The sequence below is a fragment of the Camelus bactrianus genome, chromosome 6 (genome assembly GCF_048773025.1).
Source record: "Camelus bactrianus isolate YW-2024 breed Bactrian camel chromosome 6, ASM4877302v1, whole genome shotgun sequence".
NCBI lineage: Eukaryota > Metazoa > Chordata > Mammalia > Artiodactyla > Camelidae > Camelus > Camelus bactrianus.
Genome location: NC_133544.1, coordinates 74245144 through 74265951, shown reverse-complemented (window position 1 = coordinate 74265951; position 20808 = coordinate 74245144). Strand labels below are relative to the sequence as shown.

Below are 20808 nucleotides of genomic sequence, written 5' to 3'. Positions count from 1 at the left end.
TTCCAAGGTCTGGTTGTCAGTTCCCACAGACTCACCTCTTACGGAATTTATCAACAGTTGAGTCAACTATGAGAACTTAGATAAATTTTCACTTCAGACAGGAAGGCTTGTAGAAAAGCGACAACCCGCGCTTCCCTGACACAGTCCACGTGTCCACAATAAGCCGCAGCTGGCCGTCTTCCTGAGAAAACGCAGTCTCAGAGAAATGTCAATCACAGCCGAATGTCAGCACAAGCCACACCCTCCTCAGTTCTGATTGGGGAGGTGCACTCTTTCCGGAAGTGACGCACATCGTCAGAGGCGGAAGAGTCACGAGGAGGGGGTGATTTTTCCGTACTGAAGTCTGCGAGGTGGATACTCAAGAACGAAAGAGCGGCTCACCACGGTGCCAGACTGCCGCTCCTGACTCTCCTGGCCATGGGCCCGCGGAGCCGCGAGCGTCGGGCGGCGGCAGTGCAGAGCACCAACGACAGCAGCGCCCTCAGCAAGAGCTCCCTGGCCGCGCGCGGGTACGTGCAAGACGCCTTTGCCGCCTTGCTAGTTCCGGGGGCCGCGCGCCGCGCGCCTCTCATCCACCGCGGCTACTACGTCCGCGCACGCGCCGTGCGGCACTGCGTGCGCGCCTTCCTGAAGGGGGCGTGCGCGTTCCCCGGAGCGCGTCGTGCCCAGATCTTGTCTCTGGGCGCCGGCTCCGACTCACTGTATTTTCGCCTCAAAACTGCTGGCCACCTGGCCGTTGCTGCCGTCTGGGAGGTAGATTTTCCGGACGTGGCGCGGCGCAAAGCGGAGAGGATTCGAGATACGCCAGAACTGTTGGCGTTAACCGGGCCTTTCCAGAGCTGGGACCCCACGTCCACGCTGTGCTTTGAGAGCTCGGACTACCGCATCCTAGGCCTGGACCTGCGGCAGCTCCAGCGGTTGGACCAGGCCCTGGCCGCCGCGGGCCTTGACGCGGCCGCACCGACTCTGCTCCTGGCTGAGGCCGTACTGACCTATCTGGAGCCGGCTGATGCCGCGGCCCTTATCGCCTGGGCCGCCCAGCGTTTCTCCAGTGCCATTTTCGTCATCTACGAGCAGATGAGGCCACATGACGCCTTTGGCCAGTTCATGCAGCAACATTTTCGGCAGCTGAATTCTCCCCTGCATGGCCTGGACCACTTTCCTGACGTGGAGGCCCAGCAGCAGCGCTTCCTTCAGGCCGGCTGGACTGCCTGCATTGCCATGGACATGAATGAATTCTATTGCTGCTTTCTCCCCGCAGAAGAACGCCGGCGCATGGAAAACCTTGAACCTTTTGACGAATTTGAGGAGTGGCACCTGAAGTGCGCCCACTATTTCATTCTGGCCGCTTCTCGAGGAGACGCTGTCTCCCAAACTCTGGTGTTTCCACCATCAGAGGCCTTTCCTCGGATAGATCCTGCTTCCCCTTTAGGAGTCTTCCCAGCCAGTGTAGTGACCAGTGACAGACAGGGGCCAGACCTGAAACGATATGGCCATGCTTCTGTCCTTTTGAGCCCAGGTATTATTCTCAGTGCAGGAGGGTTTGGAGAGCAGGAGGGACGGCATTGCCGAGTGAGCAAGTTTCACGTGTTCTCAAGATACTGTGACTTTGAATGGAAAGGTAGCCAGATATGCAGCTGGGGGACTGGAGCTCAGTGGGATGGACGCCTTTATCACACCATGACAAGACTTTCAGATACTCAGGTTCTGATTCTGGGAGGGAGGCTGTCCCCAGTAACTCCAGCCTTGGGGATTCTCCAACTTCGTTTTTTTAAGAGTAACGAGAGTAACAACACTGAGGACCTAAATGTAGCAATAACAAAGGCCGGTCCAGAAGAAGATTCCACTTTGTCATGTTGGCGCCATTCCACAACAGAAGTGTCTTATGAGAATCAGAAGTATTTGTTTGTGTATGGGGGTCGCAGTGTGGCAGAACCTGTCCTGAGTGACTGGCATTTCCTCCATGTGGGGACAATGGCGTGGGTCAGGATCCCAGTGGAGGGAGAAGTACCTGAAGGTCGGCATTCCCACAGTGCCTGCAGCTGGCAAGGGGGGGCCCTCATTGCTGGAGGTCTGGGTGCTTCTGAGGAGCCGCTGAGCTCTGTGCTCTTTCTGAAACCAGTCTCTTGTGGATTCCTTTGGGAATCAATAGTTATCCAGCCTCCCATTACCCCAAGGTACTCCCACACAGCTCATGTGGTCAATGGGAAGCTTCTGTTGGTCGGAGGGGTCTGGATTCATTCCTCCTCAGTTCCTGGAGTGACTGTTATAGATTTGTCTGCAGGATTGAGCTTTGAGTATCAGATTGACACAACGTGTGTGCCATGGCCATTAATGTTGCACAACCATACCAGCATACTCCTTCCTGAAGAGCACCAGCTCCTGCTCCTTGGAGGTGGTGGGAACTGCTTTTCCTTCGGCACCTACTTCAACCCCCATACAGTGACATTAGACCTTTCTTCCTTAAGTGCTAGACAGTAAGGACTGGACTTTTGGTATATTCAGGACCAACTAAAGTAAACAATAAAGGTCTCCAAAAATAGGATTTGACTCTGGCTGTAGATATTACCACTCCCCTGCCCCCCTGCCCCTTTTTCTTCATTAGCACTGCTATTCAGTACAGAAAGGAAAGAAGTTGTTAAAACACATACCAAAATTCAGAAAGATTGTACAAAAGTAAAACAAATAACAGGCCTACCTGAAGAGAGTGGTCATATAGTTCTAGAGTAGCAGTTGGGGGCCCTTTGGATCCCTGTATCTAGTTTACTGGTCTTCCTCCCATTTTCTAAAGATTTTATCTGTTTATTGAATTACAGTGACCTTTAGCCTAAGTCAAGTGAAAAATTTTCCACTCCCAGGTTTTGTGATTTGAGATGGTTCCTTGGGAAAAGTTTCACACAGATCCTTGGTAAGAATACAAGGTTGAATATAGTTGAAGGGACATGGTATTGACCTGATTCTTCCTGTATGAAACCTGAAATGAACCCAGTTGCAGTTTGATTAAAGCACTGTGGCCCTTACTGGCAGAGCCCTCTGGAATAGCTTTCATAAGACACATTTGTATGACTTTATCAAGAAACGTGCTTTTGTTCTATTGTCACTAGTTCCGCATTTACTTAGATGTATAAATGCTAACAGACCAAATGTTTGCTGTCTCAACTCACTTTGTAATAGTATGGTAATATTTTGCTCCAGATCTACTTTCTACCCTTCACTATGTTCTGTGCCCCAGGAGGCTGACGTTCATGAACTGCATTAATGAATTTTCTTCTTCTCTGGTTTCTGGTGAGTTCCATCAGTCAGAAGTACCAGAGGGGGCTGGTTGGACAGGAAGAGTGAGTCAGGGTATTCTCTGCATTTCCCCTGCCAGTTGGCAAGTTAGCAGCAACCACATTCTTCTGTCAAAAGCCACAGCTCCTATCAGGTAGTCTTCTTCCATAAGATAGAGCTCTAACTGCATCACTCCCAGTTCCAGTAGTTGGTTTCTTAACCACTTCAGGCCTAGAAGCTGTAATGGCTTTTTACTAGACTTGAGCTGCACTGTCTAATATAGTAGCCATTAGCCTCATGTGGCTATTTAAAATTTAATTGAGTTAAAATTAAGAATTCAGTGTCTTAGTTGCATTAACCACATCTTAAAACGCTCAATAGCCACATGTGACTCATGGCTAAAGTGTTAGACAATGTCGATTTATAACATTTCCATCATTGCAGAAAGATCTGGACTCCACTGAGGTAATTCACCTTGACTTGCTTTTCCTGAGCCCCACTCACCCCCTTTTAATTAATATCTTCATTAAACTCTCCTCAATTATCCCCTTTAAATGGATCATCTTTCCTAGTGAGCCTTGTGAGATCCATGAAACATCTTAGGTATTCATCCTTAAAACTTGAACCTTACTTTGTCATCTAAATTGTGTAAACCTTGTGAAATTTTGAGGTAAGGTAGTGGTTTTGGTGATACTTAAGTGTACCACTTCAGTATTTCTTTTTAGTCTTCAAACCTTGAAACCTTAATAACAACTTGAGATTCTACAAGTACCTAAATTCTACAAGTATTATTAATGTTAACATCTTGATCGACTTAGTATACAGAGAATCCTTTTTCCCTAAATACTTTTATTAACAGCTTTGCATATGAATGAATGTAAAAAGTGATCAGTAGGAAACCTATGTAGCAAACACAAGCCTAGTGAATGGAAAGGGCCACGTTGGCTCTATTAGATGAAGGCTCCCAGGAAAAGACAAGCTGAATAAAGTGCTGTCATCTAACTTCAGCTTCCCTGAGACTGCAGGGCCCTTTCTGGGCAAGTTATTAGTTATGGTTATGAATGAGTCCTGGGAAACAAAGGGCTTACCACAGCTAGGCCTCCGATAAGACTTTCACTGGGCCAGGTGCTAGGTAACTGGCAGGCACAGGACCAAAAAGGGAAAAGGTTGCTCTGTATTTCCTGTTTTGAAGTTTCACCACAAGCCTGCCTCCAAATTTCAGGGGCAGATCAAAGTAGAACATCGATGAAATGAGTGTTCTCAGCTATGCAGTAGTTAGTACCAGAATTCTAATCCAGAAGTGACTCCAAAGCTCAGGGTACACCTTCCATTATGCTATCTCTTAGCTGGTACCATCAACCATTATTATTTCATTACTTTTGGGCAATACAGAGGTGTGGTGGTGGGGTGGGGGTTTGCGGGGGGGAATGCCAGGAGAATGTGGATGTGGGCCAGGCCTAAATTAGTAGTGCCATGGTGCCTACTCTCGAGTGCTGCCCAGGATGGTGCATTATGAGTAATTGGGCTTGTTCTCCCCAGGGAAATTACCCATATTTTCTATGTGATTACCAGATTAAGCATGTCCTCCACCTCTGACCCTGTACATGCATCATACTCAGTTAAGCACTTACTCATTTCTCAAGCTCTACTCATGAGAGCACTTAAGAGTTTTGTCAGCAACATTTACTCTGTGCCTTTGGGGCGGAACTCAGTGGTGCTGGACCCCAGTTTCCTAACAGCAATCTGCAGTGGTTAGAGATGTGCGCCAGACTGAGGACTGAAGCTGGACTATGTACTTTTTGCTTCTCCATTTCACCTCTGAATATTTTTGTTGTAAAATTCTGGTATGGAGCTCTGAGGTAGTTATGAGAGTTAATGAAAGGCCTTTACGTCATTTAATGATTGTACTTCCTTTTAGATCAGAAAAACTAGTTAAGGAAGGAAGGGAACTTCTTATTTTGCATCTCTACTCTGTCAGGGTCTCAAAAACAGTGATCATGCCAGTGAGGATATGTACACAAGGTTAAGTATGACTCTTCTAGGATATATTCCTCAAAGGCCAGTACTGTCACTTCCTCATGTGCTGTCTAGATTTTGCCACTGAATGTCTATTTTTCATCTTTATGTATATTTAATCCTCCTTAGTGATATTAGGAGGTTAAAATGTAACAGATGCGTTCCAGTGTTCAGGCATTGCCTTGGTCTCCTCTTTTAGTGACCTCAGATTTTGAAGTCCTGGTTTATTCCATATGCATTCTGTGATCCCAAATCCATCTTAAACAACCCATACCTACTCTAGGACCGATCCCACATGACATCTAGAAAACACTCACACTTGTCAGCCCCAAAAGTAATCAACTACAGTCACCCTGTGCAAGAGAAGCCAGTGCTCTGTGGAGGGTCTGGTGAATAAGAGAGCTAGTTACTAAGGTGAACTCTCAATCACAGGGACCATCTAATGATGTCTTGTGTGACATTAAAACAAAACTAAGCTTTTTGACTGCAGTAATGAAGAAGGGGGTATACAATAGCATTAGGCTGGCAAAGTATGAGATGAATCCATACTAATCACATTTGGACTTGATGTTTAAAGAGAGAAGGAGAATATAAAGAGTAGATATTATGAAATGTATAATCAGCTTTAGAGTAGGCCAAGATTTCCTTGGATGTCAATAATTGTGTAAACAAAAGAATTCTGTCATTCCATAGTTTAGTTTTAAGACTGATCACTTATCCTTCTTGGACAATGACAGAAAGCACTTGCTTTGGAAGGGGGAGTTCCTTGACTAAGGGAAGGAATTATGTCTGTCTAGTTCACTTCTCTATCCCCAACATAGTAGATGCTCAATAAATACTTGTTGGCTGGAGAGCCAATCTGACACTCAAATAACATAATATTCAAATAAATTTGAATGATATTATTGTGCCTACCATGTACAAAAAAATGTCAAAATTCCTTTAATTACTGTGTGTGTGTATTGGGGGGGGGCATTAAACTTTTAAAGATCCCCTATTAAAAGTTTTTAAAGTTCAACTGCCTTGACCTGGGTAAAGGGTAGGCTTCCTGATGTTACTCCTAGCTTTACAGAATACACCTAAACCTTCTCCTTGATTGCAATTTCCAGCTGATCTTCATCCCCTTTTGCTTAACAACGGACCATGGTTACCCTGTATCCACTGGAAATGAAATGAGCTAACTTTGCTGAAAGGCTAATCTGAGGGAGTAGGAACACGCAATTAAATTTACTTGTAAGCACATAAACACAGGATCTTCCTAGGATGTGGTGATGCTTCACTGGGCATAACTTGCTGTGTAACTCTCAAAATAAGTTAAATGGAGGAAGAGGAAAGACCTTGCCCTAATATTTATGTGAAAAGTCATTTGCCACCTAATTGGCAGACTAAGACTAGGAAAAAAAATTGTAGTAAGAGTGATTTTTTAGGATATTACACCACATTCTGCTTTTCTCATTCCCAAGCTTTTGTCCACACTTTTAGGCTTTTCATTAGAGCCTCTATCCCTGGTTCATATTTAGACTTACTATTTCAGGAAAAGTTAGTAAAGCTGATCTTTCTTATTCATGGATACATCAGCAATTTAAGTAATTCTTAGGAGGAAAAAAAACCTTTGCCATTCCCCTTCCTTCTTTCAAAAAAACCTCAATTAAAAAAGCAGAGTCTAGACCTCAATCCACTGAATTATATTTGGACAAATGGGTCCAGCCAGCATATTTTCATTTCCAGTGCATGACACATAGTAAGTGCTCAAAAAAAGTAACATGAATGGATCTATGTTTGATTTAGGCTGAAGTGTAGATAAATAGTGAATTATAGTGTTAAGATAAAGGTTACCACCAGAAAATCAAACTATACTGTAAAATCATAGTAATTAAAAATAGCTTGATATTGGTGCCAGAACAGACAAACAGATTGAAGGAACAAAGAATTAAAGAATAGACTGTATGATAAGGTAACATTTCAAGTCACTGAGGAAAGGCTAGACTATTTAGTATATGATTCAGGACCACCTGGCTCCTACTTCTCACAAATTACAAACATAAATTCCAGAAAGACCAGACCTACACTTAAAAAACAAAGCAAAACTAAGTTATAAGAGCATCAGAATAAGTATAAAACAATATGTTTATAATCTTAGTGCCAGGAAAGGTCTTAGAGAACACATACACACAAACAAGTATCAGGGGGAAATCTGATTATTCATTTAAAACTCCAGGACAATGAGAAAATACATTCAAATGTTAAAAGATTAATTATAGCTTTCTTCTCACCAGGGTCATGCCATAAGGAGACTTGTTTTTCTTTTTCATTTAGTTCCTAGAATTAAGATGCATGTGACTTATTCCTGTGTTTCTCAGTACCAGCTTCTGGGATAGGTTAAGAATGGGAAATTTGAATAATGTAAAGTGGAGTTTCAATTGACAATATCCACTCATACATTCATTCATCCATTCCACATTTAAGTGTTCTAGGCAGGCTCTATCAGTGAACCAAATAGTCCTGTGTGGAATTTGCAGCCTAACAAGGGGAGACAAGAAATTAAACAATAAAGATAATAAATACATTATATATTAGAAGTGATAAGGACTGTGGTAAAAAAGAAAAAGAGCAGGGTAAAGAGGGATCAGGAGTGCATGAGGATGGGGGGAGCAGGTTACAATACTAAATAGGGTGGGTAAGGTCACTCTCACTGAGCTGTGAAATTTTACCAAAGACTTGAGGAAATGTAGGGTTAGCTAAATAGATTATTGGGGAAAGAGTATTTCAGGCAGAGGGAATAGCCAAAGCAAAGCTCCTAAGCCAGGAGACCGACAGAGGCCTGGGGTCAGACTAAGTGAAGCTGCAGGGGAGGGACCACAGGCTTTAGCAGAGGAAAGAAGCAGCCCAGCTGAGATTCAGAGAACAGGGTGGGACCATCTGAACCTCTGTGGACCAACAGAGGACACAGCAGGGCCAGACCAAGATATTCGAGATCAGAGAGGAGCAAGAGGTCTGCGCCCCTGCTCCTAGGATAGGAGGGCTCCCCCTACACTCAGAAGCCATCCTGGGGAGAAGGCAGGGAGGGAGAGATGTCTTGAGAGCGAAGGGAGTTTACATTTTGAAATGACTAAAGGCATACATTTACCCAAGTTTACACAATTAGAAAATGGTGGCGCCCCCGAGCCCTCAATCACGACACTACACCTGACAGACACTGAGCCGGGTGAGTTCTTGAGGGCCTGGGAAGCTGCCCAGAGAAGCGTGTACTGGAAGCCATAGGTATTAGGGAGCCATCGTGGATCCTGAGCTGGAGGTTTTCACCGTGTTTAAGGGAGACCAGTCTGGCAAAGCCCTGCAAGACTGGGTAAAGAAAGGGAAATCTGGAAGCAAGGCAAAATTAGACAGCAGTATCTGTAACCTCAGCAAAACAGTGATTAAGAGTTTCAAACAGAGCATTAGCAATAAAAATAGGGAAGAAGGAACACATCTCAGACTCTTTGTAATAATAAAATTAGTAGCAGAACTGAATCAAGTACTTACAATGTGCTGGCACTATGCTGAACATTATCTCATTTAATTATTCCAGCCACTCTATGAGGAATTACCTTTTATTTTTCCTATTTGAAAGATGAGGAAATTGAGGCACAGAGAGGTTAAGTTACAGACCTAATGCCACACAGCTGTGAGAAAGTCAGGCATCAAACCAGGAGTGTCTAATAAAGGAGCCCAGAATCTTAACCAGTCTGCTTGACCATGATGCAGTCACATAACCAGGTAGCTCTTGAACAGGAGAAAGGTGGTAGAAGAATCAGAGACCTCACCAGGGTCACTGGATTTGGAGATTAGAAAATGTTAACACCATTGACAGAAAAGGGTAGTTGTGAAGGAGAAGCAGTTTTAGAAGGGAAATGAATTTAGTTTGGGATGTGTTGAGTATGTCAATATGGCATCCACAGAGCAGCTTCCCCAGGACCAGGATGGGATTTAATGGGACACAGATGAGTTTTTTTAGGCCCAATCTGTAAATTTAAGCTTTTACTTAGTGGGGATGAGATAGTGAAGCCAATCTTCCAATATGAATACATTATTTTTGTTAACTTGAATCTTCTCTGTTGCATTTGCACTAGGATGAATTATTTTTTTAAGGCACATGTTTTCTCTTCCTGTCCTCAGGGATATTTACTTGGTCAAGTGACAGATGAATTTGGAAATCTACAGAGTGTAAGTTATCGTCACCGTTCTGCATTCAGGAGAAAACTTTTGTGGTATCTCAAGTCCTGTGCAAGGCTCAGCTGTTTCTGGATGCTGGACCCAGCCTTGTGGTTACTTACACATCTTTGCCCTCCCTTATTGTATCAAAGGTGTCAACAAACCATAGTCCTTCCTTCTACATTACCAAAATACCCTGAGTCATTTGCTTAGGTTATCAGCACAAGTAACCAAATTAGGACAGTGGCTGAACTACCAGAAATGGGATGGGATGACAGGTAACGAAATACATTACCAACTGGTTGACCTCTGTAGTCCTGGCTAGTAACTCCTTCAGCAAAAATAAGGAAGGTTAAGAAAAGAAAAGGGTGTTGCTTGAACAGAGAGCTGCTTTTTAAACAGTTGTAATTGCTTCTGTTTATTGAGAGCTGACTCTGTGCCCCGATGTGGGCACATGCTTTCCAGCATTATCTCCTATAATCCTTACAACCTGGTAATGAGGTACTATTATTTCATCTCCTTTTGAAGATGAGGAAACTGAGACTTAGAGAAAGGATGTAATTTGTTCAAAGACACAGGCTAATCGTAGAGACAGGATTCAAACCCAGTTTGAGAATCCTGTAGTAATCCAGACTCCTGGTAGCTCGAAGGTTTGGATTGAATCCCATCATACTGTACGCATCTGCCTGGTAAGAAAACCACCACGACAAAATGCCTTTGATGCTTTATGGAGCCAAACTGGAATCATCGAACCTGCACTTGACCGAGGTGCCTCTGAGGATGTGCCTCTGAGGATGTGCTGCTGGTTAGACTGGCCATACAGGCAGCATTGACCCTGCCCCTGAAATGCCAAAACTCCCTTCTCTGCATTGTCAGCCCAGGAAACTGAAACCCATTTCTGTTGACTTTGAGAACTAAATCTTACATAACCCTTCTCTGTCTACTCCTTTTACAGGCCCATGATTTCATGCCACACTGAAGTCAAACAACCATGGCTTTGGTTTCTGTTGCAGCAACTGAACACAAGCCATCAAGGGGAACCACTGTCCTGTCTAGACTAACCAGCCAAACATGACACTATGATGGATATGTGTGGTATTTCCTGAAGCTGATGTAGCGCAGGCAGCCACCCGAGTGCCCAGTTCATGTATCATAACTTGAAAAGTAACTGGGATGGCCAAGTTTGGGGATGAGTGCTGGGGAGTAAGTTAACCTGGAAGCCATTCTCTCTCATCCAGAAATGTTGCTACTATTCCACCAAGTGCCTTAGAAACCATATTTCTTTTAGTTCCTCGTTTCATATCTAAACCTGATTTACCAAAGGTCAAAAGTTAAGAGTGGGCACTAACTTCCAGATCTTGGGATAACTGCCCACATAGAAAAAATGATGTCTGTCCTGATATTGGACCCCTCTTTGAGGCATCTTCCTTACTCCTTCTCAAGATCACAGGTAAGTCATTTTCAGGGGACTGTTCTGTGACTAAGTCTCTGGCCTTGGGCTGAGTGGACACAGCTGCTGTTTTGAATCCTGGAATTTCGATTCGTGGTTACACTCAGCACCTCACCTACCTCAGCCCTGAGGTGTTCCTGAAATCACAAGACACCCTAGGACACCTTATTTCATTCTTAAGCACTATCCAGATCCTGTCTTTCAGGATGCTACATTTACAAGGAAATGAGACTTTCCATTCTCCCTCTCTCTAATGAAAATCCTGAGTTTCTGCCTTCACAAGAGCTCCATTTTATTGATTATTGATGCATTTGTAGTTATTTATGGGGTCATAAATAGTGGTCAGGGGAAAAGATGGAGGATCAAGAGATTAAGACCAAGATGTCTGTAAAAGTAGCAAAGCTCTTACCTAACCCCAAGCCAACACCTCTCAGGAGATGAAGCCATCTCTCATTTAGGGCCTCTGGTGAAAGTGTTGAAACAATGGCTTAGCCACATAGCCATCCTTAAATTCTGGCCTGGCCCCTTGCCTAGGTGTAGGGTTTCATCAGCCAAGCTTAGAGAACAGCCACGCCTCACCCTAATGGTTTTTGCTCAGAGTCTGTCCTAACCAATGAAGATCCAAACCAGAATAACCATTAACATCACCACAGACTTACACAGAATGACCTTAACCCGATTTCCTGTCAGATTCTAAATAAACCTTGCATCACCAAGCCCAGTGGCTTTTCCTCTGGTTTAAAAGTTGTTTGGGAGCTGAACCTTACCAGAACAACAGGCAGGGGACCATCAGGCACAGGTGGAGTCCTGACCTGGGTCAGGAGTTTAGAAGGCACGAAACCATGGAAGCAAACCAGGCATCCCTTTGTATCCCTTTGTTTGTCAAGAGATCAGAGTGGGGTTTGGGCTCTGGCCAAAACCTGGTCACAGAAATTGGGTGTGGAGTGTACTCAGTCAGCTGGAGAAGGTCCAGCAACCAGAGAAAAGATCAGAGGGCCCTCTGTAGAAGAAACAGCACACACCCTTTCAGTAGAAGTGGAAAAGGCAAAACCTGTGTACAAAGAGGACACACACTTTAGAACCTGGATTCACCACTGGGTGACCTGAGGGAAGTCACATCATCTCTCTGGGACACAGTTTTCTCATCTGTAAAATGGGCTTGATAATAGTACCCACCTCACAAAGTGCTGACAAGGATCAAATGAAGCAAGTGTCTTGCATGGTGTGTGGCAAGGAGAATGCATTCAAAACAAATGCTGGTTTTATATTCTGCTTCCTGAAGTTCACGGTAATCCCAGATCATTCTGGGTTCTACCACCCTTAGACCTGGGCGAGGGCTCTCAGAAGGTTCTCAGAAGACACTTTGGAGTGTCTTCCTCAAAGTTTTCAAAATCCCTCTAGTCGGGGCTGATAGTGCTGTCCAGCCTGGACCTGGTCCCACATGGGCTCCAGTAATCCCTGTTTTACCTCTTTGTGGCCCTCTGACTCTCCATACCCTCTCCTCACCCCCTAAAACTCCCCCTTCCTCCCTACACACATAGGGTTGACCAGATGCCCTGTAGAGCTCCAGGACTCACATCTCTGTGGTTGTCCTTGGGCACTGTGGCCAGGACCAGCTTCCAGGAGGGTGGCCTGGTGAGCAGGTCACTCCCAATGACCTGACCAATGTGTTATTTCTTTGAGGGATCTTATAAGACTGAGCTACCAAGTAGGGAGGGTATATCTCAAGCAGTAGAGCACATGCTTAGCATGCATGAGGTCGTGGGTTCAATCCCCAGTACCTCCTCTAAAAATAAATAAATAAAACTAATTACCTTCACCCACCAAAAAAAAAAATTAAAAATAAAAAAAAATACATTAAAAAAAAAAAAAAAGATTGAGCTGCCAGAATGGTGTTGACATGCTGAGTTTGGATGACAAATTTTTATTTAGACAGGGACCCTGCAAAAAAAAAATATTTGCTCAGGGGCCCTGCAAACTCTAAAGGTGGCCCCTACTTCTATGACATGGAAATACTTGTCCCCACAGGTGGTTGGATATATGTGGGATTTATTAGCATAGTAATTATAAATATACTAGCTGTCAAAATTATCAGATGTTTGGGTTTTAAAAATGGCAACAATTTAAAACATGGTTTTTAAGTTAAATTTTCAGTATCATCCTCATTCCCCTCCCCCAACCATCAGGTTCTTGTTTCTCTCACACTGATACCAAGTCCAGTTGGTTCTAATTCTTATGTTCCTCAAATATAGCCCTTTCTTTCTATCCCTGATGCCTTTGTCCAGATCTCCAAGTGTCCCCTTTCCACCTAGACTGTTGCAGTGGCCTCACTACTTCCAGATTCTCCCCACACTGTTCTATCTCCCATGCTGTCAGAGAAGGAGGAAAACACAGTATAAAATGTGTTATCATTTGTAGCAGCACTGTTCACAATAGCAAAAGGTGGAAACAACCTAAGTGTTCATCAACTGGTGAATTAATAAATAAAATGTGGGATATCCATAGACTTACCATATGATCCAGCAATCCCAGTCTTGGGCATATATCTGGAGAAAGCTATAATTTGAAAAGACACATGCACCCCAATGTTCATAGCAGCACTATTTACAATAGCCAAGACATAGAAGCAACCTAAATGTTCATCGATAGATGAATGGATAAACATAATGTGGTATATATATATACACACACACAAACACACACACATACATACATACATACACAAAGGAATACTACTCAACCATAAAAAAAGAAATAATGCCATTTGCAGCAACATGGATGGACCTAGAGATTATCATATTAAGTGAAGTCAGACAGAGAAAGACAAATACCATATGATGTCACTTATATGAAGAATCCAAAAAAAAAAAAAAGACACATTTTATTTACAAACCATGGGCATAGAAAACAAACTGGTTACCAAAGAGGAAAGGGTAGGGGAGGGATAAATTACAAGTTTGGGATTAACAGATACACATTATTATATATAAAATAGATAAACAAAAGGACCTACTGTACAGCACAGGGAATGATATTTAATTTCTTGTAATAACATACAATGGAAACCTATCTGAAAAAAAGTATAATGTATGTCTACGTATAACTGAATCATTTTGCTGTACACCTGAAACTAACATTGTAAATCAACTACACTTCAATAAAAATAAATAAATAAATAAAAATAGAAAAGCCCTATCAAAAAAATGTGGGATATCCATACAATGGCATACTATTCAGCCATAAAAAAGAGTGAAGTACTGATACATGCTACAACATGGATGAATCTCAAAAACATGTTAAGTGAAAGAATCCAGCTACAAAAGGATATACCTCATCGTTCCATTTATATGAAATATCTAGAATAGGGAAACTCATAGAGACAGAAAACAGAGATTGGAATGGGGAGGGATGGAGTATGATGGCTTAATAGGTATGGGGATTTTTTTTGGGGGGGTGATAAAAATGATCTGGAACTAGATAGTGGTGACAGTTACATAACTGAATATATTAGATGCCACTTAATTATACACTGTAAAATTGTTAAAATGATAAATTTTATGTTCTGTGTTAGCACAATTTAAAAAAGGGTTATCAAGCTGGTCACTATTATGGGCACCTGGGGCTCCATCCTGCTAGGACCCTCTGGAGAGAAGAAGAATGTACCCCAGAATTGCCCACCCTGAAGGAGATGAGAGGGAGCATTAGCTTATCAGATCCTGGTCCTCGGTGGTCAAAAACTGCCACATGAGGTATTGAGTCTCTCCCCACTTTCAGATTTGCATGTGTGTGAGTGCCCACACGACAGACAAGCACTGGGGCAGAGCTTGAGAGATTCCCGAGGGAAGCTGAGGCACCATGCCGTCAGGTCGCACCTGTGGGAAAGTATGCTGTCAGGTCGCACCTAGCTGTTGCAGAAATAGCTGGAGTTAAAGGTGGGCCAAGTGGATGTGAGGCAGGGCATGAGATGCACCCTTAGTTTGAAATCCTATGGAGGCAGACTCACAAAAGCAGGAAGTAGGTGGGAGGCAAGAGAAACAGGAAAGAGGTTTGGTGGATTCTTGTCACTCCCTGATCTTCACTTGAGATTCAGAGTGCCACCATCCCATCTCCTCTCTTTAAAACGATGATTGGCAGCTGTCTGTCTACAGCCTAACTTCTGCCTCTCCACCACAATCCTGTTATTTAAGCCTGCCTGCTCAGTTTCTTCCACTGCATCAGGATGTTCAGGTAATTGAGGTTTCTACTTCCTCTCCATCCATCAGCTTCCACTTGCCCTCACTTGCCTCCCAAATCTAGTTTAGAATCCATGGTTCAAGTAGTCGCTCTCTCAAGACAGTTCTAGACTCTTGCTCTTCAGCACTTTTTTTTAACCGTTTATCTGATAAATACTCAACCCCTGGTGAAACAAACTCCCAGGCTTCTTCATGGCCACCTCCTGAGATGATCTCCACCAGAGAACAAAAAGCACAAGACACGGCAGATCACTGTGGTAGAGATCACCAACTCCAAACTCTACTATATATTCTTTAATAATAGAACCCTGATGTCTAGTTGGACACCCTGCTCCCAGGGATAAAAGACTGCATTTCCCAGCTGCCCTTGCATGCAGGCATGACCAAGTGTGCTCCAGCAAATGAGGGAGAATGTTGGGTAGTTGCTTCAGGGAAGCTTAAAGAGAGTTGATTCAGAGGAAAAGACCCCCTTCTTTGCCTTCTGGTGCAGCCTCTATGGCCATCTTGAACCATAAGGTGACCTTGGGGAGAGAAGCCATGTGCCAAGATGCTGAAGCAAAGTAGAAGTTTTGACCCCTGATGAAATTATATACCAGCCCTAATCTTACCTCCATAATTCCTTTATGTGAAAGAGAAATAAACTTCATTTTTTAAGCCATTATTCTTTTGTTATATGCAGCTGAACTCAATCCTGATTAATATAACCACAAACCTCAGAAGGGTTTGAAATACAACCTAATAATTTTTTTCTGGTCCATTCATTGTCGAATTCTCCTCTGTGTCTATATGAAACCATCACCACTCTCCTCCAATATCTGACTTTCCACTTCCCACCTTATAGTCAGCAGGTGACTATGCATGCTTCACTGGCAAAATAGAAGTCATCAGATCAAATTGCTGCCACAAACTTGCCTGCTTGCTATCACTCCCTTACTACCTTTCCTCCTGTTTCCATAGAGACTGTATCCCTCTTCCATTTGAGGCAAATCTCTCCACCTGGGGTCTGGGTCCCATTCCTCACGTGTTTTCAGAAGCTTTATTCTCTCAAGTATTCCACAGTCCATAAGACTATGTTTGTGACCCACACACTATGTTTGATCCGCATAGGTTTTCTTCCTTTTATTTTAGTTAAGGAAAAATGGAAGGTAAAAATCCTCCTTTTTAGTATATAATTCCATAAGTTTTGACCAAGGCATACATTTGTGTGTACACTGCCATCACCATCAAGAAGAGTTCGATCACCCCCAGGACTCCCCCAGGCCTCAGACCAGTATTTACAATGAGCCTGTGCTCTCTAGTTTCTTGCATTTCCTGCCACTATTTCTTACATCCCACTGCTTCACTCATTTAGGTTACCTACTTGGTCCCTTGGACATATGAGTTTGATGTCCCTGGATTATTCCTTCTCTTTCCTCTGTCTTCAAGCTAATCCCTTGCTACACTCTCTTTCTCATCAACACCTAACCATGCTCAATTCTCCAGTATTAGGGAAAATCCCTCCTTGGACCTCTCCAGATGCTACCCTTCCCTCACAACCAAACTTCCTGACTGTTGTTTGGGGAAACCTTTGGTCAAACTGCCCGTTAGAGGTCTGACATTCTCCAGATATTCATTATAGAGGTGAGAGATTTTCTCTATTTCTTTGGGAAAAAACAAAAAACAAAAGCAAGTTAAACCAAGATTTGTTGCATCTTTCCCAGATGATAAATTTCTCATGTGGCCATAAATGGAACATGTAACTTTGCTTCAGAATTTTGGTAATAAATTTCTATCCAAATCATGCCAACCTGCTCTTTCATGTTAAAATCACAAATAATGCAAGACCTGCCCACTCATGGTCTCAAGTGAGGGAATGGAATTAGATCCAATGTTAAAGCTACAAATAACTTCTCTCCATTGTCTCTTTGAAGGAATCATCCAGTATAAGAAACCCATGCACTTCTTCTCCCATAAAGCGAGGGATCCGCTTGGACATTTGGGAAAGCAAAGAGGGGGAAAAAACCCTGAAATCTCATTCACAGAGGGTTGAAACAAAGGTGGGTCATATTTATATATAGTTAAATACGGTTTTGAGTAGAAAATAAAAGGGCAGTGGAAATATTCCTTCAACTGGCTTCTGCCTCCTGGTGTCCTGAAATTACCCCTTCATTGATGATTTTCAAAAACCCAGAAAGGAAGCCTGGCAAAAGGAAAGGAAATCAATCTCAGTCTCTCACTAAGGTATAATAGTCTTAAAACCAAGAGCTGATGGATGGCTTTACGAACTTGATGGCTTGGCAGCACTTCCTACCAATAAGCACTTCTTGCTCCTTGAAACACTCTTTCTTGGGCTTCTTGGGACAACCACCTCTTGGTTTTCCTGCTACCTGTTCAGCCTCTACGGCCATCCTCTTCCTCTCCCTAACCTTTAAATGCTAGGGATCCTCAAAGACCTGTCCTAGGCTCTCTTCTTACTCTACCACCTTTCCCCCTATGCACTCATCAAAACCTTTGGCTCCAATGACTATCTTTTTACGTCTCTAACCCAGACCTTTCTTCTAGGCTCTAAAACCTGTCTTTTCAACAGCCTAATCAGCCTATGCCTAAAGGGCATCTCAGACTGAACCACAAATCCTGAAACCCAACCCATGTTCTGACCACCCTGCCTAAACTTGGTCTTCATCCAGTGTTTCCTATTTCATAAAGAGCATCACTATCCACCCAAAAGCATGAAGCCAGAAACCTTAGGACTCATGACACCTCCTTCTCCCTCACTCTACACAGTCAATCAGTCACCACAGGCTGTCGATTTTACCTTCTAAGGCCTCTGGAATTCTCCACTGAGAACATCTTCAGTGCCACTACCCTGGTCCAGGTGTCCATCATTTCTCCCCTGTTTTCCTGCAGGACTCTTCCAGTGAGTCTCCTCCCATCCACCTTTGCCCCTCTCCCCACCCATCCTCCACACTAAAAGAATGATTTTTTGAAAACACAAACCCAGTATTTTACTAGCCAACTTGAAACACTTACTGGCTTCCCATTGCTCTTTGAAACATAACCCCAAACAAAATCTCTGGCACGCCTTCATCTCATACTCTGCTCCCCTTTGCTCAACACCCTGAGCCAGTCACAATGACTTTCTCTCAGAAATGTTAGGGGAATCACATCTGCTTCTTCTACCTTGGGGCTTTTGTACAATGGCTCCCTTTGCAAGGAACACTCCTCACCCTTCAGCAGCTTCTTCTCATACTTAGAATTTCCAGTCATCTTACCAAACAAAGTCAAAGATCATTTCCCACAGAAGCCTTCCTGTCCCCACCCTTTACCCTCCCCCAGACTGACCAGGTCCTCTTGAAACGTGCTTTCAGGACAATCTGTACTTGCTCAGTTGAAGCTAAGTCATTAATTCTGAGATGTCTGTCTCCCTTGGTAGAATGTAAACTCCATGAATATGGGAATCCTGTCTGTTATTTACTGCTGTGCCTTCAGAATTTGGTTCAGTCCTGTGTTCATGGGAGCACTCAATTAAAATGTTTGTTGAATGAATACATAAAAGACCTTCTTTGTCTAAACTCTTCGAGGCTCATTCTGAAAGCAGTCACTCCGGACACCCCCCGGGGTTGCAGAAGTACCTTCTGGGAAACAGCGGCAGCCTCTAGAGACTTGTTGCCTGAGTCTCCAGTGAGCTTGGGTACAGCCACTCTTCACTGTAAACATATGTCCTCTCTGGGGATTAATAACCATTTATTTCTCCACTAATAGCCGTATGTCCCCTCTGGGGTCATTTAGGGAAATCACCACTGTCGCTAAATAAACTTTGGAATACACAGTGCGGCCCATCTGAGAAGCAGCTACGTCCCAAATCAGAGCCCACAATTCATTTGAAATTGCTGCTTTCTCAGGCCCATCACGTCTTCATGAAATGCGTCTCCTTCAGCCCAAAGCCCCAGAGCCACTCACTGTACCTGCACTGCTCTGAAAGACAGTGGTCTATCTCTTTAAGGTATTCTTCAAGGGAATTCTCCAACACAGAATTCTGGGTGTATGACTGAAACCACATTTCCAGTCATATCATCCTAAATATACCTGTCTAATTTCATGAAAATCTGTTCAACTGCATCTGCAGAGCCTAGAACAGTGCCTGGTACACGACAGGCACTCAATAAATATTTGTGGAATGAACAAATAAAATGCATGCAAACTACAGGAACATTTATCAAGGAAGTCAACCGGGAGAAAGGGGTGTTTAACCTACAGTCCTGAAGAAAGAGGAGTAGTTAGCTAGGAGAACAGACCAGGAAGATGCATGTGAGAAGGCTTTGGGCAAATGTACCCAAGGAGCAGGGAGAGCGCAGAAGAAATCCCAACCTCCAACCTTTAGTTTACATGGCCAGTGATGTCTGGCCCCTCCCTTCTTCTCTGACCCTTTGTCCAATCATTCCCCACACCAGTCTCACCTCACTCACACTGGCTGCCCTTTTCCTCCAACGTATCATGCCCCTCCCCCATCCCCACACTTTCCATATCCCTGCTTCCTGCCTCAGGGCCTCTGAACTTTCCTTGTCCCTATTTTCAATGACTGGGTTTGTTTTGTCACTTAGCTTCAGATCGATATCCCCACCCCATGGGGATCTGTCCTGACCACCCAATCTAAGTAGCATCTTGCCCCCAAGTATTATCTCATCCCCTTGTTTATTTTTTTCTTCACAACAGTAATCTCCACCTGAGCATATTTTGTCTATTTATCCATCTACTTCATTGTTCATTGACTGTCTCGCCCACTATAATGTAAGTTCCCTGAGGGCAGGGACCTCATTAGTCTTGTTCACCATTGTATCCCTGGCACCTGGCACTTAGATGCTTAGCAAAAACTTATCACATGAATGAATAGCTGTGGCAGAGAGGCAGTGAGGAAAAGGAAAGCAGAAGTTGGAACATGCAGGGCTTTGGGGACCAAATATATCTTTTGGATCTTACTCTAAGGGGAATAAAAAGATACAGAAGAGTTTAAGCAAGGGACTGATCTGACAACTTTTGCTTCTCTAAAAGAGCACTCTGACTGTTGTGTAGGACTGTGTGGGTTCAAAATGACACAATGAGAGGTCAGTTAGGAGGAGCAATGGTCCAGGAGAGGAGCTATTGACCCTGCCTGGTGGGATGTGGGGTGGGAATGGAAAGATGTGGAAGAAATTAGATTATGTACAGCCTGAAAAAGTAACAAAATTTGATTGTAGCATAATTGATGGGATTAAGATATCTTAAAGAAAAGAATACAAGTATTTGTGGCTGGACAAGCTCATGAGATTGTTGGCAGCAGAATTAGGCATAACCTCTAACCCAGGTTTTAGATGTTTAGGCAAAATTCCTCCTTTACTCCTCCTCCATCATTTTCAAGGAGCAGAGGAACACCCTGGGAAAAAGGTTTTGGGGGACCAACTATGACTAGCCGCCCTTGGATGTTTGGTTATTAAAACAGGTTTGATGGCCTGGGGTGGTCCAGACTGAGATCAGACAGGCAAGGGAACACAAGACAAGTGAAGCTCACCATCGGTCCAGGAAGGGGCTGTCTGGAGAAGAACCCAAGACTCAAGAGCAGGGGCTCAGGAGCTGATCTCGGCAGATGTGACTGATTTCATTAAGCCCTCCTGCCCCACCCTCCCTGCTTTATAA

The 20808-nt window shown here is 43.7% G+C and overlaps 2 protein-coding genes across 5 annotated transcripts in view; one reads left to right on the top strand and one right to left on the bottom strand.

The window, feature by feature from the left end:
* The window catches only part of MAPDA (N6-Methyl-AMP deaminase), a 59238-nt gene that overhangs the window by 21583 nt on the left and 16847 nt on the right, over positions 1-20808 (bottom strand). For 2 of the 4 annotated variants that reach the window (XM_074366020.1, XM_074366019.1), the window contains exon 1: positions 36-315. The exons of 1 other annotated variant lie outside the window; for it this stretch is intronic. The gene's annotated coding sequence lies outside the window, so the exon portion shown is untranslated. Of the gene's footprint in view, positions 1-35; positions 418-20808 lie in introns of those variants that run through there. One more of the 4 variants, XM_045524341.2, reaches the window with a different exon arrangement.
* LCMT2 (leucine carboxyl methyltransferase 2) lies at positions 418-2543 on the top strand. The gene has a single exon (XM_010965214.3). The coding sequence runs from the start codon at positions 418-420 to the stop codon at positions 2479-2481; it is 2064 nt and encodes a 687-aa protein (XP_010963516.2). The 3' UTR covers positions 2482-2543.